Here is a 19,413-nt window from a genome sequence, read left to right as displayed (position 1 = left end):
TTTGACAAGCATTTATCCAGTGAGGAAATGCATTCGAGCTCCTGCATGGTGAGGGAATTTATTAAAGATAAAATAAATGGTATGAGAGGAAGAAGAAAAAGAGAAAAGAAATTCCCACGAAGAGCAGATGTGTATTTATAGCCGCTATGCGAGAACACGTTTATCCGAAAGCCGTGCAGTGGTGAACATTCTAGAGATTATTTAGAAATGGATGAATTAAAGCTGTAGGGCTGGACGATACGGCTGAAAAACCTATCACGGCACAAGCTTTTCATATCAGTCAATATAGATAATTATTGATCAGTTTTTTTTTTTTGTTTTAAATATAGCCAAACTGGTGGTGTGATCTTCCCTTTTTTATGTACAGTTTTCACTCCACACCATTGTTTTTTTTATTATTATTTTTAAGCAATCATGAGACACAACCTGAAGCTGTTGCTGCGCTACTAAAATGGTTGTTGCTAGGTAACCAAAGAGCGAGTGGTTTAAGTTAGTTGATGCCACCAACCTTGTCGGAGAGGTTGAGCTGCTAAAGTCTTCCCTCTGCCTACATCCCCCAGAATGCTGTGCGTTTCTGGATCGGAATTCAGTGAATATTCTGTGTATTTAATCCTCTACCAGATGTACTACCTGTTGTGTCCATCTCTATAGCAATGTTTCTCCATTTCAAATCAATTCAGACTTATTTAATTACAATTTAAATTGTAACTGCAGAGCCTTTTATAAAGACTTATAGCAAATTTACACATTTGTTTTACCTAAAAATCTTAAGCAACCAGCATTAAATGCAGCAAGACTAAGGAACACACACCATCCACGTACTACAAATGCATCTATCAAATTGCATTCAGTAGATGCGACATTAGCTCAATGTTAGCACGCTTTCCATCTTCACCAAGTGCTTTACAATTCTCTTCATTTAAATTGCTGTCATGCAAAGTAGTGCAGTTTGGAGTAATGGCCCCATAACCTGTCAATATATTAAGTCTACGCTGGCATTCATTCATCGGATGGCCTGCCTTAGTTCAATTTTATCTCTAATTCAGATATAGTGACTCATTAGCGCCAGAAAAATTAAGAGGCAATAAACTGAAGTGTTATGATGTGTCAGATTCACTGCTGTCCAGCCATCAAAACCCTCCACAAAGATGGCAGGCCACAAAAAGTCATTGTTAAAGAAGCTCGGTCTTCACAAAGTCGTATGCAAGAATATTATTGGAAAATTGAGTGGAAGGAAAAAGATGGTATACAAATTTACAGCCAGAAAAACTGAGGGAAATCAATCAGTGTTTATAGTGAATCCATCCCTTCAAATCTAAAAGACCTATCAGCACCTATCAACCAGCCCCTTACCTGCTACAGCGAGCCGCGCCGTGCGGCTGGAGATGGAGCCCACATTTTCGATGTTTGCCACGCACTGATACGTGCCCTCATCCGGCTTGTTGTGCTTTGAATGGGCCACGCTGGCGAAGAACAACGAGCCGTCCGGAAGGACACGCCGCCTCTCGTCCGAGACCAGACTCATGAAGGTGCCGTCCTTCTTCCACTCGATCCGCGCCGGCGAGGCCTCGTCGCTGTGCGCCGAGCAGTTGAGCAGCGCCGAGTTCCCCCGGATGGCCAGCGTGTCCTGGGGCTCCACCGTGAACCAGAAGGGGCTGAAGGGCTGCGCTGCTGAGCCTGGAGGGCAGAAAGAGGAGACGGTTGAGTATATGTGTCCGAACAGGAGCATGGTGGACAGTCAGTCTGTTTCTACAAAAACAGAACGACTTGATCAGAGTTGCACCGATTGTTAGCTGGTTGATACAAATATTTTGGTGCGATTTTCCGATTTTTGACCAATTCCAATTTTTTATTTATTTATTTTCCAAGATAAAAATAACAGCAGAAAGTTATTTACAGAAGTAATAACTTAGTTCAAATTAAAGGAAAGTTCTTTGCTTGGAGCTAGTGATGATTGTCTGATTTATTTGTGTCTCTGTTTAATATTAGGCCTGTCACATTAAGCAATAAATCAATTAATCGCATGATAAATTACAGCTAGCTCAATAATTTCCATTTGCATGATTTATAATGCTTTTCTTTTCTCTCTTCCTACCAAAAACTTCACAAAAGTCTTCAGTCTGGTGCTTTGCTCTCAACTAGAGCTCTTTTTTGAAAGATGATTTTGTTCACACTTTGTAATTAATTTTATTTTGTTGTCTCTGTTGTTTTATTTATTTTGGATATTTGAAATGTCTTCCAGTTCCAGTGTTAAACGTTCTTTAGAATTTAATGTGCATAATCTTTGAGAATGTTTTCTAGCATTGTTATGCCTTTGCCATTATGTTACTTGAAAACGGCCTCAAAGCAACAATATTATCGTTTGTTGTGATAACTTCCAGGACAATTTATTGTCTTGTTGTGCAGGCCTCCTGAAAATCTTTAGGAAAACAGGCAAATTACATGTATTAATGATAATAAACTAAACAAACACTCTCTCTGTGGGTGTGTGCCAAACACCAAATGCCAAGAAAGTCAAAAAGCTCCCTCTGAACACTCCTTTAGTTCCACTTTGAGCAAAAAGACAGCAACACCCGAGACGTCATCGACTCAAACGGGATATTTTGGAGCGCACTCTGAAAATAAAACAGCATTTCAGGACTCCAAATGGTCCAAGCACTCAACGAAATGTTCCCAAAGCAAAACATCTTTTTGTTCATTGCGTCTTTTAGGCAGCGAAGCCTGTTCCATTCCCAAAGCCTCCGAGAGGCTTTTTATTATGGAAACCACAAGCCCCAGTGGAATCTGGTAAAATGGAGCTGACAAATTTAACCCAGGCGAGCCTTCCTGGCAACTTAATGTCACGTCTCGCTTTATTATAAGTACAGACTACAGCGGCAGAGTAAACACTCTGGAACGTGCTCACCATTTACTTCCCCCCCCGCCAGCACAAAATGGAAACGCTGCAGTAACGTGGATTGTGCCAAAGTCGGAGGAAGTGCAATTCCTTTGCATTTGTCCTCATCCATTATTCAAGCTCTCCCACCCTAAAAGTCACCCTAAAGTGGTATTGTTTAGATAAATATCACCAATTATCAGTCCTGCAGAGATGGGGTAGGGCTGTAGGGGGGTAAAAAAAATGATTACGAGGGTTTATGAAGATATTTAAATAATGCAACGCGCAGAGTGTAATAAGTGGCTGAGTGTTAAACGCAGTTAAAAATATGCCCTGCACTTCTTTAAGAAAATGCCATGTCTCCAGGGGGGTGGAGAGAGAAAGTGATGAGCGATGCTACGGCAACTCTTCAGCTTTTTAACGACTCAGAGGTAATTTCTCTACCTTGAGTCCCTGGTGTGAGATCCAGAGTAGGAGGCGATGTAGAGCGCCGACCATTACAGGGACGACACGGCGGATCGTCCACAGTGCCCGCCATTCTTATGCGAGGACAAACAATTGGAGTAAAACGAGGCAGAAAGTGGGCAAATTAAACAGAAATCTTCCACTTTCGCGTTAGGGAACAAATGGAAGAGGAAAAAAAAAAATAAAACATTACAACTAAGCTGTGCAATTTTCCTCACATTATCAAATGGATAGAAAAGACCTGCAGAGTCTTAATGGACAGAACAGGGTTGTGAATAACCCAGCACAGTTAAAGTTAGATTGACTTTCTGTTCCACAGGTGAAACGCAAGAAATTTAAATATCATTGAAAAGCTAATTTAGTTTAGTAGTTTGATGTGCAACTCCATATATAGATCTATTACACACAGAGTGATATATTTCAAGTGGTTATTAGAGTTCATTTTAGTGGTCATGGCTGACAGGTTACAGAAAATCCAAAATTAGGAACGCACCGAGAGGAAAATTTGGGCCAATACCAATATACAATGCTAATTTAGATGTTATGACAGATAACCAATATTTACTGACAGGAGTGCACTGATTAATTAAACCACATTCCTTCATTCTGGGTGACTGGCAATCGGCTGGTGCCTACATGTGAAACCGATCTTATCCACCGTTCTTATCTACCTCTGCAAAGATCTGGAAATGAGTCACCGTTTCCCTTTTGTTCTTTTGAGAAAAGTCGACTGATGGCACTACATGAGAGCACAACTTGACATGAAGTTAAAACAAGTTTGTATGGTTTCACTGGTGCAGTTTCAATGTTTGTTAAGAAGACTGGAACATTGAAGGCGTATTGTGACCTTATGACACCTGAGTCAGGTGTCATAAGGTCAAACCGGAATCGGCAGGTCAGGCTTTGTAAGAAGCAGTGATCAGGGAGAAAACGGCATTTGATACAATTGCAGTTTTCTGTGTTATTGTTTCCTGTCCTTTACACAATGTAAAAAAAAAACAAAAAACAAAAACAATATCCACTACTTAAATATCCCACAGACCCAAGTCCAAACAAAACCCACACAGCCAACCCGCTCCCCTCCACCGTCTGAAGAATCCCCTCTAAAGGCAGCCAGGCAGAAATAAACACCAGTTAATATTGGCACAGTTCTACTTATGGGGTCAACACCAGCATGTTAAAAACTGACAAACATCAGCTAATACGGATGTTAATGCCGATCATTTTCAGGCTAATACGGATGTTAATGCCGATCATTTTCAGAAGAAAAAAAGGATAACATTTGCTGCTAAATTGACAGTTGAAACCAACTCAATCTACACAAAAGATCATTGCTAAAAGAGCCGAGTGTTGACACCAAGCTGTCTCCAAGCATATTTCCAGAAAGTTGGGTGAAAAAGGACCCTAAAGGTTTGAGCTGATAAAGATACAAATCAAGAGTTTAAGTAAGCCCCTCCTCAAATGGAGACATCAGAAGTGTCTTACTCTAAAGAGGAAAAGGACAAGACACTCTCTCAGTTGTTCCAAGTCCTCCTTTCACACGAAAGTACATTTTTCCAGACCCCAGGGTATGGAGAAATACTGGGGATCCTCCGAATCCAACTGGCTTGTTGAGGTCAAGTGAAGTTTCCCCAATCCGTGAGGATATGGGGTGGCATGTTATCTGCTGATCTTGGTTCACTCAGTTTTATCAAGTCAGGAAATGTTTGAGTGTTCAGCTGACGAGTTTTATGGAGATGCTAATTTTATTTTCCAGCTGCACCTACTTGTATAGTATGGTGCTGCCAAAGGTACAAGTGTCTATCTTGGTCAATAACTGTGGTGTTACTGTGCTTGACTGGTCATCAAGCTTCTCTGAGCTGAACTCTACACAGAGTCTAAGGTATGTCATCAAAAGGAAGATGATCAACATCAGACCCAACAATGTGAGCTGAACACCTGAAACATATAACCCAATGCAATGGATCTAAATAATAAGCAAATTTCACTTAAGCTGTATAACTAAAATAGATAGTTTTAAAATGTTCTGGTTTACTGTGATGTGCCTCTTTTACCATTTAAATGTAAGAAAGCACAAGTACAAAGCGAAAGCAAGTAAAGTGAAATATCACCCTGAAGATCTTTGTTAAATTTGCACATCTGAATGCAAAAGTTAAGCAGTACAGACTGTACTACAGTCTAGAAGTGGTTCAACATGGATTCAGCTGCAGTTCCCTGTAGTAATTGAGCAGTTTTAAATTATAATGAGGCAAGCAGTTGATTTCAGGAGATCAATAAAACCCAGAACAGGCCCGGCTCTATGCACACTGAGCTGAAAATGTATTGTAGTGGCAGTGAACATAACAGATGGAGATGGACTCGGGTAGCGGCGTGAGGAATTCCTCACTCGTGCAAACCAGAAGGAGGGTGGCATCCTTCATCATCTCTGCTTTATGCTGTTGAGGCTGTGGGTGTATTAGATGGGCAGAGTTTACCCGCCCAGGCCTGGCTCTCTTCCACAAGCTCCACACGCTCGCTACGAGAGAAGGAAACTTAATGTGGGGAGCTTTGCAGGCCTTTATCAGAGTTTCTTGGTGAATGATCTCGTCAGATTTTTCCACACTTCAAATTTTCAGAGTTCTCAATGCTTTTTTAGTCGATTTGTATAACAACAGGTTTCAAATGTGTTTCAGCAAAGGCTTCCAGTGTTGGTAGTCAAAAACCACAGTGCTGAGCAGATTAGGGTCATATTGATGGATGAACATAAAATGAATGGATGGATGGAGCAACAGATAGAAAATGGATGGATTAATGAATGGAAAATAGGTGGATGAAAAATGGATGGATAAATGGAAAATGGATGGACGTGTGGGTGGGAGAACAGAAAATGGAAAAATGAAACAGATGGATGGATAGATAGACAGGTGGATGGAAAATGGATGAATGAATGGAAAGTGGACGGATGAAAAATGGATGGATGTATAGACAGATTGACGATATAACGGAAAATGGATATGTGGACAGTTGGATGGAAAAACAAGCACCTTCAGCAGCTTTCATCCTCAACACAGAACCAGTGGCAGAGGGCTTATAGCCTTATGACTTCTGGACAAAACAGCAAACCAGCCTCTTCAAGCCACAGACATAACAGCCTCTGTCGTGAGATCAGGGCAGTAACAGACCAGCATGAGCCAGGAGTTAGGAAGGATAATGATAGGCTACCTGCCTTCCCACAACATCCCCATTATTTCCCCCCTTAGATCCATTTCCCACAAGAATGTTATCAATTTCACCAAACAAAGCCTGCAGACGAACATGCCACCACACGGGAACTTCAAACTGCGAATGTTGTGAGGAGCGATCGAAGTCCAGGTGTCTAAACACAGGAAGTCTAATCAATGATGGACCCTCAGCTCACTGAGCAAATATTTTGTTGAAAATATGACATCAGCTGAGGAGGGGGGTGATGTGGGGCGGTCTTTTCCCAACATTTCCATCAGGAAACTAAAAGAATAAAAGATAAATACACCCTCTATCATGCTGCTTCAAATTATTTTTAGAAAATAAGAGAGCATGCATCAAAGTTCATATTTCACCTTTGTCTTGGCTCCCTTTGGGAATGACATGTGACTCAAAAATTCAGTTCAAGCTTCTGAACTTTCACCAAAAGCGATTTCATTAAGGAAAGCGGAAGACAGAGCAACACGTCTATGTTTAATATTAAAAAGGTTAACCAGCCTGAACTGTCACTCTCCTGGAGCCCTGAGGAAGACTAAATGAGCCAGAACAGGCCCAGATCGCAGTGGGAGGCAGGCGCGTCTTTGACTGACAACGTCACTGTCGCAGAGTAAAGTCGGGGTTCAACTTTTATCTCAATGTGAAGAAAAAGTTCAGCTTCTGCAACTAACGACGTTGAGCATTGCGGGTCTTGAAAACGGATTTCTAATGAACGCCTACAGAAGAGATCGGTGACAACTCAAACGGGTCATACGCTCGCTTACATCTAAGTTCAGGGGGGGGAATCAAACTTTACAGAAGCAGACAGAAGGAAAAGGGAACAAGGTAAACTTTACAAATGTGGATATAAAAAGTCAATGCTTTGTCTATTTATTAACGATACAAAAGGATCGGGTTGCAGTTTGATTGAATGAAAGAGAGACTCGTCATCATTAGTTTCCTCATTACGTACACAAACCATCCATAATGTACATCAATAGAGGTTGCGCAAATACAAGTTGCCAATTACGGAGACACCTCATACAACAATCACCACCACTCCATACTGACGCAGCAACTCTTCAAAGTGGCTCTTTGCCGCCATAAAACCCATGTAAACCAGACAAGGAAAGTCCCATGACTCCTCAGCAATTCTGCAAACTTAAAGATCTAGTTGGCTTTTCCACAACAAGGATGGAAAACACGCCGACAGAACCAGGCTTGACTCCAGAAGGACAAAGTGGATTTAAAAGATTATACCTATCTATGCATCCAGCCATGTGTTCCTGACCTTTATCCGATTTCTATTAAAGGCCAAACAAAGCGCTACAAAGAGGAGAGATCTGACGTTTCAGTCTGACCTGTTGATCACAGGGGAAAAACATTTCCCATTTCCAATCCCTGGCCTATAGGGTGTTGCGTGTCTGTGTACTTTTGTTAATTGGAGAAAATGAAAAAAGAAATGGAAAGCCAACCAGTGAATTGCAACAGATGCATCTCTAGTTAATAACAGTACTTCTTTTTACAACATATTTGCAGGCTTTATGAGCCGTAGTGTTAAAGGAAGAAGTGGGGAGTCTGAAACCACATAATGGTGTGAGAGGTCTAATCTATTCAGGCGTGCCGGTGTTGCAGCTGCCCAGTTGTGCTTGAAAAATAGGAACCCCCACACAGAGGCAACAGCGAGAAAATGAGGTTGTCAGCTTGATAAGTATGGGCCGTTACCTGTGTCCCAAATCCACATTTCCCAGCGGTCATGAAAGGTTTGGGAGTCCAGAGTGTAATGGCGCCAGATATGCTGCCTTTACCCCCCCGCCAGTTTGTACCTCGCTCAGAGATGAGGGAGACTGAGTGGAAGACTGGGAGCTGCTGGTGGATTTCCCCCATCTTGAGCCATTTTTATTTAAAAGCACCTTTTCCAACCCTACACCGCTTCCTGTGAGTGTGAGGTATTTGTGAATTTCTGCCCAGATCATCTCGATACACTGACTTGTGGGGTTCAGAAGGCCGGGTAAAGGAGTTTGCCTCAATCCCAAACAGTAGGGAGCCGATAGTCGACTCGTTTTGCTGACACGTAAGCTACAAAAAGGATCGATTTCTGCTCCGTCCGGGCACCGGCCTGGATACAGTTTACGATCTCTGCAGTCCGCCTCTCAGCTTTGAGCATAATTGCAGATTGGTTGTTGAGGGTCTTTGCTCCACACAAAGGCCCCCTGTTTTCTCCTATTCTACGCCTGCCTCGGCAGGAAGCCTCCGCCCTCATTGAGGCGCAGTTTGAGAGCAGGCGTATTGACAGTCCTCCTTAACTGAGCCGCTCTTGACACAGAGCAGACCTCTCTCAGATCCAGCAACAGAGGCCCCTTCTGTGGATAGGGACACGGAAATGCTGGAGTTCATGAAAAGCATACGCAAGGATTTGTACCTGCAGCCGAAGAACTGATGCATCATTATATTGGATTTTGCACTCTGCGCTCTATATTACCGATTTATGACATGCACAGGATCCCCAAGCCGGAAAGCCTGAGCAATGACTCAAAAGCAAAAAGCAAAAAAAAAAAAAAAGAAAAAGTCATTAATGGCACATCAAAGATGAATAGAGATAAAAAGATAGGAGGCTTGCAGGCGCTTTGTAATAAACCTCAGCACTTCACCGGCACAGCTCCTGCCTCTCTCGTATTTCCATCCCTCCACTGTTTGTCCTTCCACCCTCAGCGTCAGGGGCTCCTTTAATGGCACTAATGGAAGTGGTTGTCCGTCTCCGTTTCCCTCCCAAACCCCCTTCTTCTCCTTCATCTTTATACCTCTATTCTGTGCCTCATTTTTCTGCAGATTCTTTCATCCTGCAATCTCCCCAAACTCCTTCTCGTAGCCCATCTGTCTCAGAGAGGCATCTGAGGGAAAGAATAATGATCCTAAGTAGTCACAAGAGTGACTACTTGTCTGGAGTAAAGCATGACGGGAAAAAATGTATTCACTTCCTCTCATACCAACTTATCCTGAAATCAAATGTCCAGATATCAAGGGTCAAGTAATATTTAAAATTGACTCTTTTGAGCCTTACATCATGTTATAAAAAACATACCTGGAGCGTTGCCTTGATTTTTTTCATGAATGTTTTGAACAATCCTTTAATCTCTCACGGCAACCATTCAGCTGTCCAAAACACCTGGGTGGACCAAGCCTTTGGGAGCGTTGCAATTTCTGAGCTTCCACCTCACAGAGCAGCACTCCCCTGTTACTCCCACACTCGGCTCCTTCAGACTAGCCAGAAGCAATTAGCAAACAACTGCTCAATATACAAACTACTTATCAGTGTAACACTGGTAGAAACATTGTTAAAGGCTTCTTTAACAATGTCAACATGAGGAACGATGTTGCGATAACTTCCTGAAGGTGGAGTTTCAGAAATGGCAAGAGTTTCTTAAAGAGACAGAAGCCCAATTTCAAGGTGTACAATTACAATGCGAAATTTCTTTTAAATCGTATTTGATATATATACAGCATTTTTACACTGAAAGTGACAGTTACTTGTTTGTGATGTTAAATGGCACTATATTCCTTAAAAATACGTAATAATGCCCCTTTAAAGAATTTTTGGCACAATTGGCTTTTATTTGAAAGGAATCTGACAAGGGGGAAAACATGCAGCTAAGGTACTAAGAAGTCGAACTCGGGCGGCCGTGTTGAGGTCTGTAACCTTTATATACGGGCACCTGTTCTAACCACTGCCCCAGTTTTCCTTTTTCTTTTACCTACTTTTAAACTACACAGCCAACTAAAACAAGAGACCAGCTGACAGAGAAGGACGGATGGATACTTTCCTAAAACCGATAGACGGCTCACGTCTTCTATCTCTTCACCCATCTATTGCTTATCTAAAGAAGATAATCTTTGCAGCTGATCTCAGTCAAGTAAAAGACTGGGTGGAAAAACATGGAAACATTATACAAACATGTCTGGAATGAAAACCAGATGGTTCAAAATTTTGACACACCATAAGCCAAGGTCCATGAGCAAATCTCATGTCTGATCTGTAGCAGAGTGCTGTCAGCAGCAGCGTGGCTACTGCAGCTTTCTACAACACCTGACAACCCTGAAGCCTCTCGACTGTGATCAGAACCGCAACCCACTCGTTCTGGTCTTCCTCAGCACATTTCCCACAGCAGCAGATGAGACATGGGGCTGAAGCCAAGTCATAAAGGAGGAGACAAAGCGACTCGGGACTCAACTGCATGCTGGATGGCCTGGGCTGGCACCAAGTCAATTGGCACATTAAGGACAGGAGAGTATCCTTTTTTTTTTCCTCCATCTGACTCATAGTGAGGAGGGGTTTTTTTCTTTCGTTTTCTTGTCATCCTGTGTGTTCACTGCCACCGTGAGACTCTGGAGGTCCACTGACAAGATGACAGGGAGAGCTGGGTCACTGCAATGTTGCTCACACAGAAAGCTGTGCTCTAAACAAATGTCAGTCAATGCAATGAGATGATGTTCACACCATATTGGTAAGCAGCTGAAAGTACTTAGGTTTAGTATCATTGACAACCTATAAGAGCGTAGCAGAACAGGTGAATGTTTTAAAGATTATACAGGATAAATGAGCTATCACTTGATTCATGAGAACAGACCACAATCCCATTCAGCTAAAGCACAGATTGTTTGTAAGATAGATGTTGACATGTTAATCACTGACTGGTTAACGGTTCTTCAACATGAGACGAGTCATTTTAAAGCACTTTTCTGTCACCGTTTCTTTGGAGACAAGTTCTTAATAAACACAATTTGCACTGCCACATGGAGGGATGATTCTAGTTTAACTTTACAGAAATTGGACTGGTTAGGAAACAAAAGGAGTCCATACTACCTTACCACTGGACAAATCACCAACCAAATCATTCTTAGCTTCTTCGCTGTCCATTGTGTTTTGCATCGAGTCCTCTGTCCTTTTTTGTTGTTTTATTTGCATATTTGTTGACTTCAGACCTCTAAATGAACATAATTGTAATTATAACAAGCCAAAACGAATGACAAAGAGAATGTGAAGAAAAACATTACATTTTCCCTCTTTACTACTGGTTTTGAAAAGGACTAAGTGGTTAATTTAGTGGCCTCGTTTACAGGATACTAGAAGTGCTGCAGCCAGAATCGTCTTGCCAGTTCAATTAAAATTCAGAAATTCTTTATTGATCCCAAAGGGAAAGCAAATGTTGTTGTAAGTCACATTAATTCAAGATTCCTGAGTTATTGTAGATGGTGATGGCTGTGGGCAGGAGTGATCTCCTGTTGCAGTCTGTATTACAGCGAAATGGAAGAAGCCTTTGCATTAAGAGACTCCGTTTTTCAATTATATATAAATATATATCACAATCGTCCACCAGTAAACAAGGGAATAAAACACAAGAGTAGCATTACGACCTACAACAATTTCCCTGGGAACTTTACTTCCTGGAACCTTCTATTCGACCCTGGCTGTTTCCTGTACACATTTCAACCAAAGACGTACAAAATCAGGATGTTTGATCCCCAATCGAACCAAGTCTACCAAACTACCTGATGTGAAAACAACCCTAGGATAAATTTCTAACCCAACAATTTGTCTTTACCCCAGTGATGCAGTGGAAGTAGAGGTAAATAATGGCACTAGTAAACCATCCTGGATCCAGAAAAGGCCAAAAACACGCATGGGTGCCAAACATGTCAAGGAGACACGAGGCAGACAGGGAAACCTCTCTCACCTCATCTGCTTGTGATAATTACCCAGCACTGATTGAGGCTCAAAGCCCCCTCCCCCCCCCTTATCTTTCTCCCCTCATGGGTCCCAGATAAAGGATTGGCCCGCTGAGACGACAACAACAGAGACATGCAGACTGTGAGAGCTGCTTCTGCGATGGTGTGAGTGTACAAAGGGAGAGTTAAAATATCCTCACAGTGGATAATTGGAAGGAAAAGTAGTAAGAAACGGCATGTTTCTCCAGTTAGACAGAGACCAACAGAGCGGCGAGTTTAAAGGTTAAAACCATCACTTACTGTCACGGTATGAGAATGGGGTTAACCTTTTCCAATCGTCCACTACAGCCCCCACTGGGGCTGCAGGTGACAATCTCTGCTGGTTTTATGCAAAATGCTCTTTTAGCTGAAACCCAAAGCTTCTCTTTTAGTAATAAAAAAAGAGAGAGGCTCTTTTGACCCACGACACTCGAATCACAACATCATTGAGCCGAGCGACACATTTATTGTGAAAAATACGTGTTAGATCCATCCCAGATGTTGGCGTTTTTGGAAGTCCTCCTCGCCACGTGGAGCTATCTGATCGGGCCGTAAAGTCAGCAAGCGGCGGGCGCACATGGCCAGGAAATAGTAGAGCGTTTCCCCTTTCCTCCGTGAACAACTACAGGATGAGATAGTTATCTGAGACAGGAAAGAACATTCATCTTACCACCCAGCGGCTCCCCTCCTGCCCCACTAACCCCGATGCCAAAGAAAATCATAAGGCTGTAAAGAGATATCATATAGATTTTTAAATGAAACAATATTGTCTTCTCTTTCCGCTGCCTTTTTTTTTTTTTTTTTACCATCACACGCTCATGTAAACATATATACACACAGAGGAAAGGAAATCAATGCAATCCTGTATGCCTGGCACAATCAAACGCCCGGCAATTTATCAGCGTTGGATTTCAAAGTCTGCTGCGTTGCCCCATTTCGACCTTGACTGCTGTGTCTTTTTGTTAAATCTGGGTTATGACGCATTTTTTATGACCAAATTACACATTAATCTTAGGAAAAGTTCTCAGAAGACACCAGCTTTGAGCTAAAAAACTAGTCATGAATATTATAATGCTTTAACTGTATGTTTTTTTTTTTTCCCCAAATAGTGTCACTTATAAGTACAAAACTCAAAAATGCTAAAAATCATGTCAATCGTCATGAATTGATTATTGTCAACTAATTTAGTAACTGATTAACTGTTAAGCTGAGCTTACAGATTTAAGAAAAGGTTCATTTCCTGGAAGAAAATCATTCTCAGAGCAGTAATTAAGCTAAAACTGTACAAAAAATATATACATTTCACATTCTAAGTCTGGAAGGCACTAAAATTCATGTGTTTCCCAACTTTTCCAAGCGGAATAGAAAGAAGTGAAGAAACGAGAGTTGTACCCTCTGAGGTTTGCAACAACTAGTTTGGTCTGACAAGCCGCAGATAAAAGCGCCGTTCACGTCGGACGAATTTGCTAGAGGTCACATCCAGACGCAATTTGTTCTTGATCGCCGTCTTTGGTTCGGGCTCCTTTGAGAGGTCAAGTGTGACCAATCCCGGCCTGATAAGCCTGATGCCAATTACTGGTTCCAAACACAAAACCATTTCAAAGAATCTCCGTCTCTACCCATGTTAAGATAAGAATCATCATGTAAATTTCAACTAATTACGCCACAGTCTTTACTCGAATTCGTAGCCAAACGAGTAAAATGAACGACCGGCCAATTATCGTCATGAAAAAGGATGAAAGGATTTAAAGGATACAAAGGATTCAAAGGGATTTTCTTGGTGACCATTTTGTGTTGTCAATAGCAAAGCTTTTCATCTTCAAACAAAAAATCTCACCAATTCCAAGAGACATGCACACATAAGCAGAATGTTGTACGCATGCAGGCTGGATTCCTCTGATTTTGCTCGTCTTCTTGGGGTTAGTTTCTCGTGGCTTCAAAGTGCCGTTCGTGGGCTGCTGATAAAAGAAAAGCCGGTCGCTATGTGTTCACCGCAAACCAGAGGAAACCGTTTTTAAAAGTGCAGGACGAGGGAGATCAAAGGCTCGGAGTCAACTCTGGGAGGCAGAGTCAATTACTGATTTACTTTTTAAACCGGATACTACTCTTCCAAAAAAAAAAAAAACGCACATGTTCTATATATATGTATGCGCCTAAAATAACTCAGCACAGACTATCCAGGGCAGTCTGGAGAAGCAGCAGGTCATCTGGGAATGGTTTCTGAACGCAGCACGGTAATGATGCTGCAGTTAGGTGTGGTCACAGGGGTTAAGTGTCGGCAGCAGGGGCATTGTGAAATTACAAAATGAAGAGGTTACATAGAAGCTAAAGTCTTACAGATGTCATCATGGTCATACTGCAGATACCGAAGCTCCCTTTGAAGTTGAGAAAGCCTCATTTATCCTGAATGCCACAGACCCACGTCTCACAAAGGGGTGCAGAACTTTTCAGACAGGCAGATTTACACAGTACTATCGTTTCTCATAGCCGCAACTGGTGAAGCCACTAAATGTTTTAACTTTCTGCTGATCTACAGAAAAAGGCAGCCATTATTTCAGAAATTTCACAAATTAAAGACTTTTTCAGGCCATTGGTAAAGAAATCGAAGACCTGTATCACGACAGAAATGTACAAAATAAAATGTATATTGGAATAGTGTCAAGCTTTTTAACAGAGAATGTATGCTGCATCATACGGGTTGGCAACAGAAGTCAGCCAATAGACAAATTTACACTTTACAGACGCAAAAAAGCTAGCTAGCTAGCAAGGGAAGCTAGTTAGAGGTGGACGCATCCACCTTGAACACGACGACTATGTTTACAGGTGACTGATCAGTTTGCCTGACAGAAAAGTTGCTTAGGAAAAGCAAACATGTACAAGAATAAATAATACTGCCGAAATTTAAGACATTTTAAGGTCTTGATTTTAGATACCTGAATTTAAGGCTTTTTAAGGATGCGCAGAAACACACAGTGAAATTATTTTCAATTCAACCAAAAACCCTGTTCCTGATAGGAAATAAAGCAGAAAATAAGACGATGTACCAGGGGGATAAATTTTTTATTAAAATGACGATGTCAAACTGTCCTTTTAATATAAAAAATGTAAAAAATGCTTTCGCCCTTCTCATTCGTTAATGGGAAAACCTCTGTTAGCATTAAAGCAATTCCAACCTTTTTCAGAAATGTTGCCACTGTTTTGCATGTATCCACTGGTATTTTGTTCATTTATTTTTCGTGATGAGCTCCAAGTCTTTGAGGCCGGGAATCCCTTCTTACCATTTTTCTAATCTTTACCTTCATTCACAGATTCTCCATCAGATTCAAATTAGGAGAGAAAGCATTATAATACTTCCAATCAAAAGAAACCTGTAGACAAAATTAAAAACTGACTGTAAACCAACTCTAACTCTACGCTTGGCCTGCCAGTACTTACGAACATTAAAGGAAAGCTACTCTTCATCGTTTCACCTCAGATTCAGCTGTAATGAAACCTTTACACTCCGAGCCGCTGATGATTCTCTCATCAATAAGCAAACTGAAATATTTTCACAGCTTTTCTAACAGTTTATAATAGTTCATAATCAAGTCAGTGCTTAACCTTTTTTTGCGTACTTGCAATGTGTAAAAACAAAAGATGATGACGTCCCAGACAAATTTTTGCGAGGCCACTTATCTTTTTACCTGCTTTGTTATTATTTTTCCTGAATATTTTGTTATCAGCAAACAATTCATTGACTTGCTCGGACCAAATTTCTATTTTAACACATCAAAGCTGAAGTGGCCTGCTGGGATACCAAGGGAGTTTCAATAAATCTTGGGGAAACTCGCTGGGAAACTAGCTGCAATACTTTTTTTATTGCATGCATGAAATAATGACGCTTTAAAAGTATGATATTATAGTAGTGCATAATGTTTAAATGTTGAAGCAGTTGGAGGAATAAAAGTATGGGCAAAGAAATAGTAAAAAGAGTGCCACAAAGGAAAGCATTTCAAAGCTGTGTGGAAATCACCGTCCATCAACAGAGGGAAGATATAGCAGGAGTTTATACATTAGAAGAAGCTACAAAATCACACAAGGCATGAAGGTTACAGCTGAATAGAGTTTATTGCTTAGAAAGGTTTCTTATCGAGTGAAGCGACCTGGAAGTATCTCGGTTGCCACGATTAGAGCTGGTTCAATTCTCTAACTGACGGTGCTTCAGTAGCTCCTTTTTATCTCTCTTCAAACAGGTTACGCTACACTAAAGTCATTTATGAAACGAGATACAGCCGTCCCACAATTCATTGAGGCAGAAATATTCAGCTATTGTTCTCAATTTACACCTGCGTATGCGATCTCAAACTGGTGCCAACAGGTTATTTTTTTAAATCGGGAGTAAACAAAAGGAGATTAGAACTTTTAAAAAACTAATTTGTTGTTTGTGTATTCAATCAAAAAGTCGTCAAAATTTTCCCAAGCTGATGTGTTAATACTGGTAAAACCAAACTGGGTTATAGTGGACCGCTGCAGATTAGCGGTTTAATATTCGCAAAGTTATCCGTGGAATCTAACTTCCAATTATTAGCGGAAAATCCGCAATTTGGCAGCATATCACAACTCCAAAATATCAATGTAGACGATGAAATTACCAGAATTGTTGGTACAAATCGTTTCTCTAGAGATATTCTGTTTAATTTCCCCTAGAAATGAACTTCAAAAGACAGTTACTAGCAGAATATCATTCTTCCGGCTATGATTCCAACATCCAGTTATCCAAGACTTTAAGGGAACCATTTTGGGATTGCATGGACTTTCTCTGATCAATCATTCTGAGGCAAATTGCTGAATAAAACACCTACATCCCTTTGTTTCCACCTTTGTTCCTTTGCTATCAGCTCCTCTTTCCTCCTTTTCTCTCCACCCCAGACTGCAACGCTGCCAGTCTCCGAGGCTGTGCTACAACAAAAGGCGCAGGAGGATGTTGTGGCAGCAGTGGCACAATGCGAGGTGAAGTGTAGCATAAATATTAACCATCGGGAAGCCATCACATCACCACAACAGTGCTGGTCACAGCCACCGAGTTTCTGAATAATACATGCTTATGACCTGTTTTGCTACAAATTTCACACTCCAGCCCTGAAGGGCCTTTCTTCCTTTCCTTTCCTCCACACCCCCCGCCCAACGGAGGCTGAACAATCATTACAGAGTGAGCTTATCTCTGCGCTCAGTCCTCTCTGCCCAGACAGCAGGAGCTTCCCAGGTTGTTGTGGATGCTAATGTGGATCATATTACAGGTGCGGAGGAAGAGGCAACAAGACGGAGAACTGTTCTTTTTTTTTTTTTTTTTTTTGTTCTTTTATTTGTGTTTGGCCGGTCCAAATACGAGGAAAATAAAAACCTATGGGAGGCGGCGGTGGTGGCGCGAATGTCTCGCCGCGAACGTGTTGCAGACGAGAACAAAGAAACTTATTTGTTTACAAAGAAAATTATGGCTCCCTGGCCTCAATCAGTCTGCGTCGGATCAGAGCGGAATGAAAAGGAGGGCTTGCAGCTACAAAAACCCAGCAAGACTCGATCTCAGCAGGGTGTCTAAGCTCAGCGTCAACTTTTGGTGACAACGCCGTGGAACACGTGTTGCATATTTATTAAAACGACAGCGCCCAATGCATGTTCATGGAAAATGTATTAGAATATAGTGGTTGGCAGCTGAACAGAGCCAGACAGTTTGGGGAAGAAAGAAAAAAAAATCTGACAATTTGGTTTCAGTCAGTAGGTGAATCTTAGATAAATTAGTTGTATGTTTGTTTTTTTTTTCAAATGCAACTTATCAAGGTTTGTGCTTTTTGTTTTTTTTTTAATCAGTGAAGCAATTAAAGCTGAAGTCTGGGAAACAAACAAAAGGTCTAAGAGTCTTTTTCTACTGAGGCATGTCTGCTGCCTTGAACAGGTGAAAACAGCATGGCAGAAGAGATCACACCAAACCTGAAACTCTCAAACCTTTACCTGTCCTGGATCAGAAAACGTTTAAAGGATCCTGGGAAAACTTTGAGCTACTTACCATCCAAATGCTCACGAGCTGAATTTCCATTGTAAATGTGTGCACATCTTTGGCTATATTCTGCAAATGTAATAAAAACACCACGAATCTGAAATTGTGATGTTTCCACTAAATAAGGAAAGAAGTTAAAATAATGCATGTTTATGTGGTAAGCCAATAAAAATCGTGGCAGCGACGGATGAAAGCACATTCAGAGGAGACGTTGGCGTCTTGTTCAGGCGTTGGAGCGACTATGCATGTGAAGTTTTGGTGATATTCTAGTCGGGAATTTTACAGAAGACCTCTGGACTGACTACGTTCGAATGACTTAACATTTTATGAACGTGTAATGCTTGAGAGCTGATAGAGCCAGCTGCACATTGTCCAAAAAAAAAAACAACAAAAAAAAAAAACATCATCCTCCAACCACTTCCTGTAATGAAAAATGCTGAACCATTTAGAGGTATTAGCCCATGATTTATTTTGGGGAGGAGACATTTTTGGATACATCCACATGTTTAGGAGTTCAGTAGCTTATTGTTTTCCAACCGATGGGGTAAACTCTCCAGCTTTGGCAGATTAAGATGCATATCTAGTTTAACATCAGCGCCCCGGTTTGAGCCGACCCGTTTGTTTGTGTTTTAGGTCTTCTTAATGAAAATAACAGGATGGGAGACCTCCTAAGCAGCAGCTCATTTGTCTGCTGTAATTACACCATATAATCAGAATCAATTTGGTGGGGATTGGGGAGGAGAGGCTCACAAAAGGAGTCCTATCGGAGCAGCGGCAGCGACATCTCAGCCCCTTTGTTGTGTCAGAGGTGGATGAATCCCATTTCCTGCGCGCAGATGGCCTGTGTCGCGGCTCCATTGTGCGGCGTGCGGCCGCATGCTCATGCGGGAGATGGAGCCCGTCAAAGGGAGCCACCCCGCTTTTTTCCTCCTCGCCTGTCCACATCCATCAGCAGCTCTCACAATAAAAACATAGGAAGCAGATACCACTTGACACAAACTTGTCCTTTGGCAGATTTGATCAGAGCGAAGATGAAAATCCCTCTTATCTCTCAGCTAAGGCATGTAAACCGTCGGCCGGATGT

General features: G+C 41.6%; 1 protein-coding gene across 20 annotated transcripts in view; it reads right to left on the bottom strand.

The window, feature by feature from the left end:
- The window catches only part of neo1a (neogenin 1a), a 218,097-nt gene that overhangs the window by 131,271 nt on the left and 67,413 nt on the right, over window positions 1-19,413 (bottom strand). For all 20 annotated transcript variants that reach the window (XM_016669961.1, XM_016669950.1, XM_016669958.1 and 17 more), the window contains exon 2: window positions 1,354-1,677. In XM_016669961.1, the coding sequence (XP_016525447.1) occupies window positions 1,354-1,677 (324 nt within the window). The remainder of the gene's footprint in view (window positions 1-1,353; window positions 1,678-19,413) is intronic.

Source organism: Poecilia formosa, unplaced genomic scaffold (genome assembly GCF_000485575.1).
Source record: "Poecilia formosa unplaced genomic scaffold, Poecilia_formosa-5.1.2 Scaffold29, whole genome shotgun sequence".
Lineage (NCBI taxonomy): Eukaryota > Metazoa > Chordata > Actinopteri > Cyprinodontiformes > Poeciliidae > Poecilia > Poecilia formosa.
Note: the sequence above shows the minus strand (reverse complement) of the source record. Positions and strands in the feature narration are given on the sequence as shown.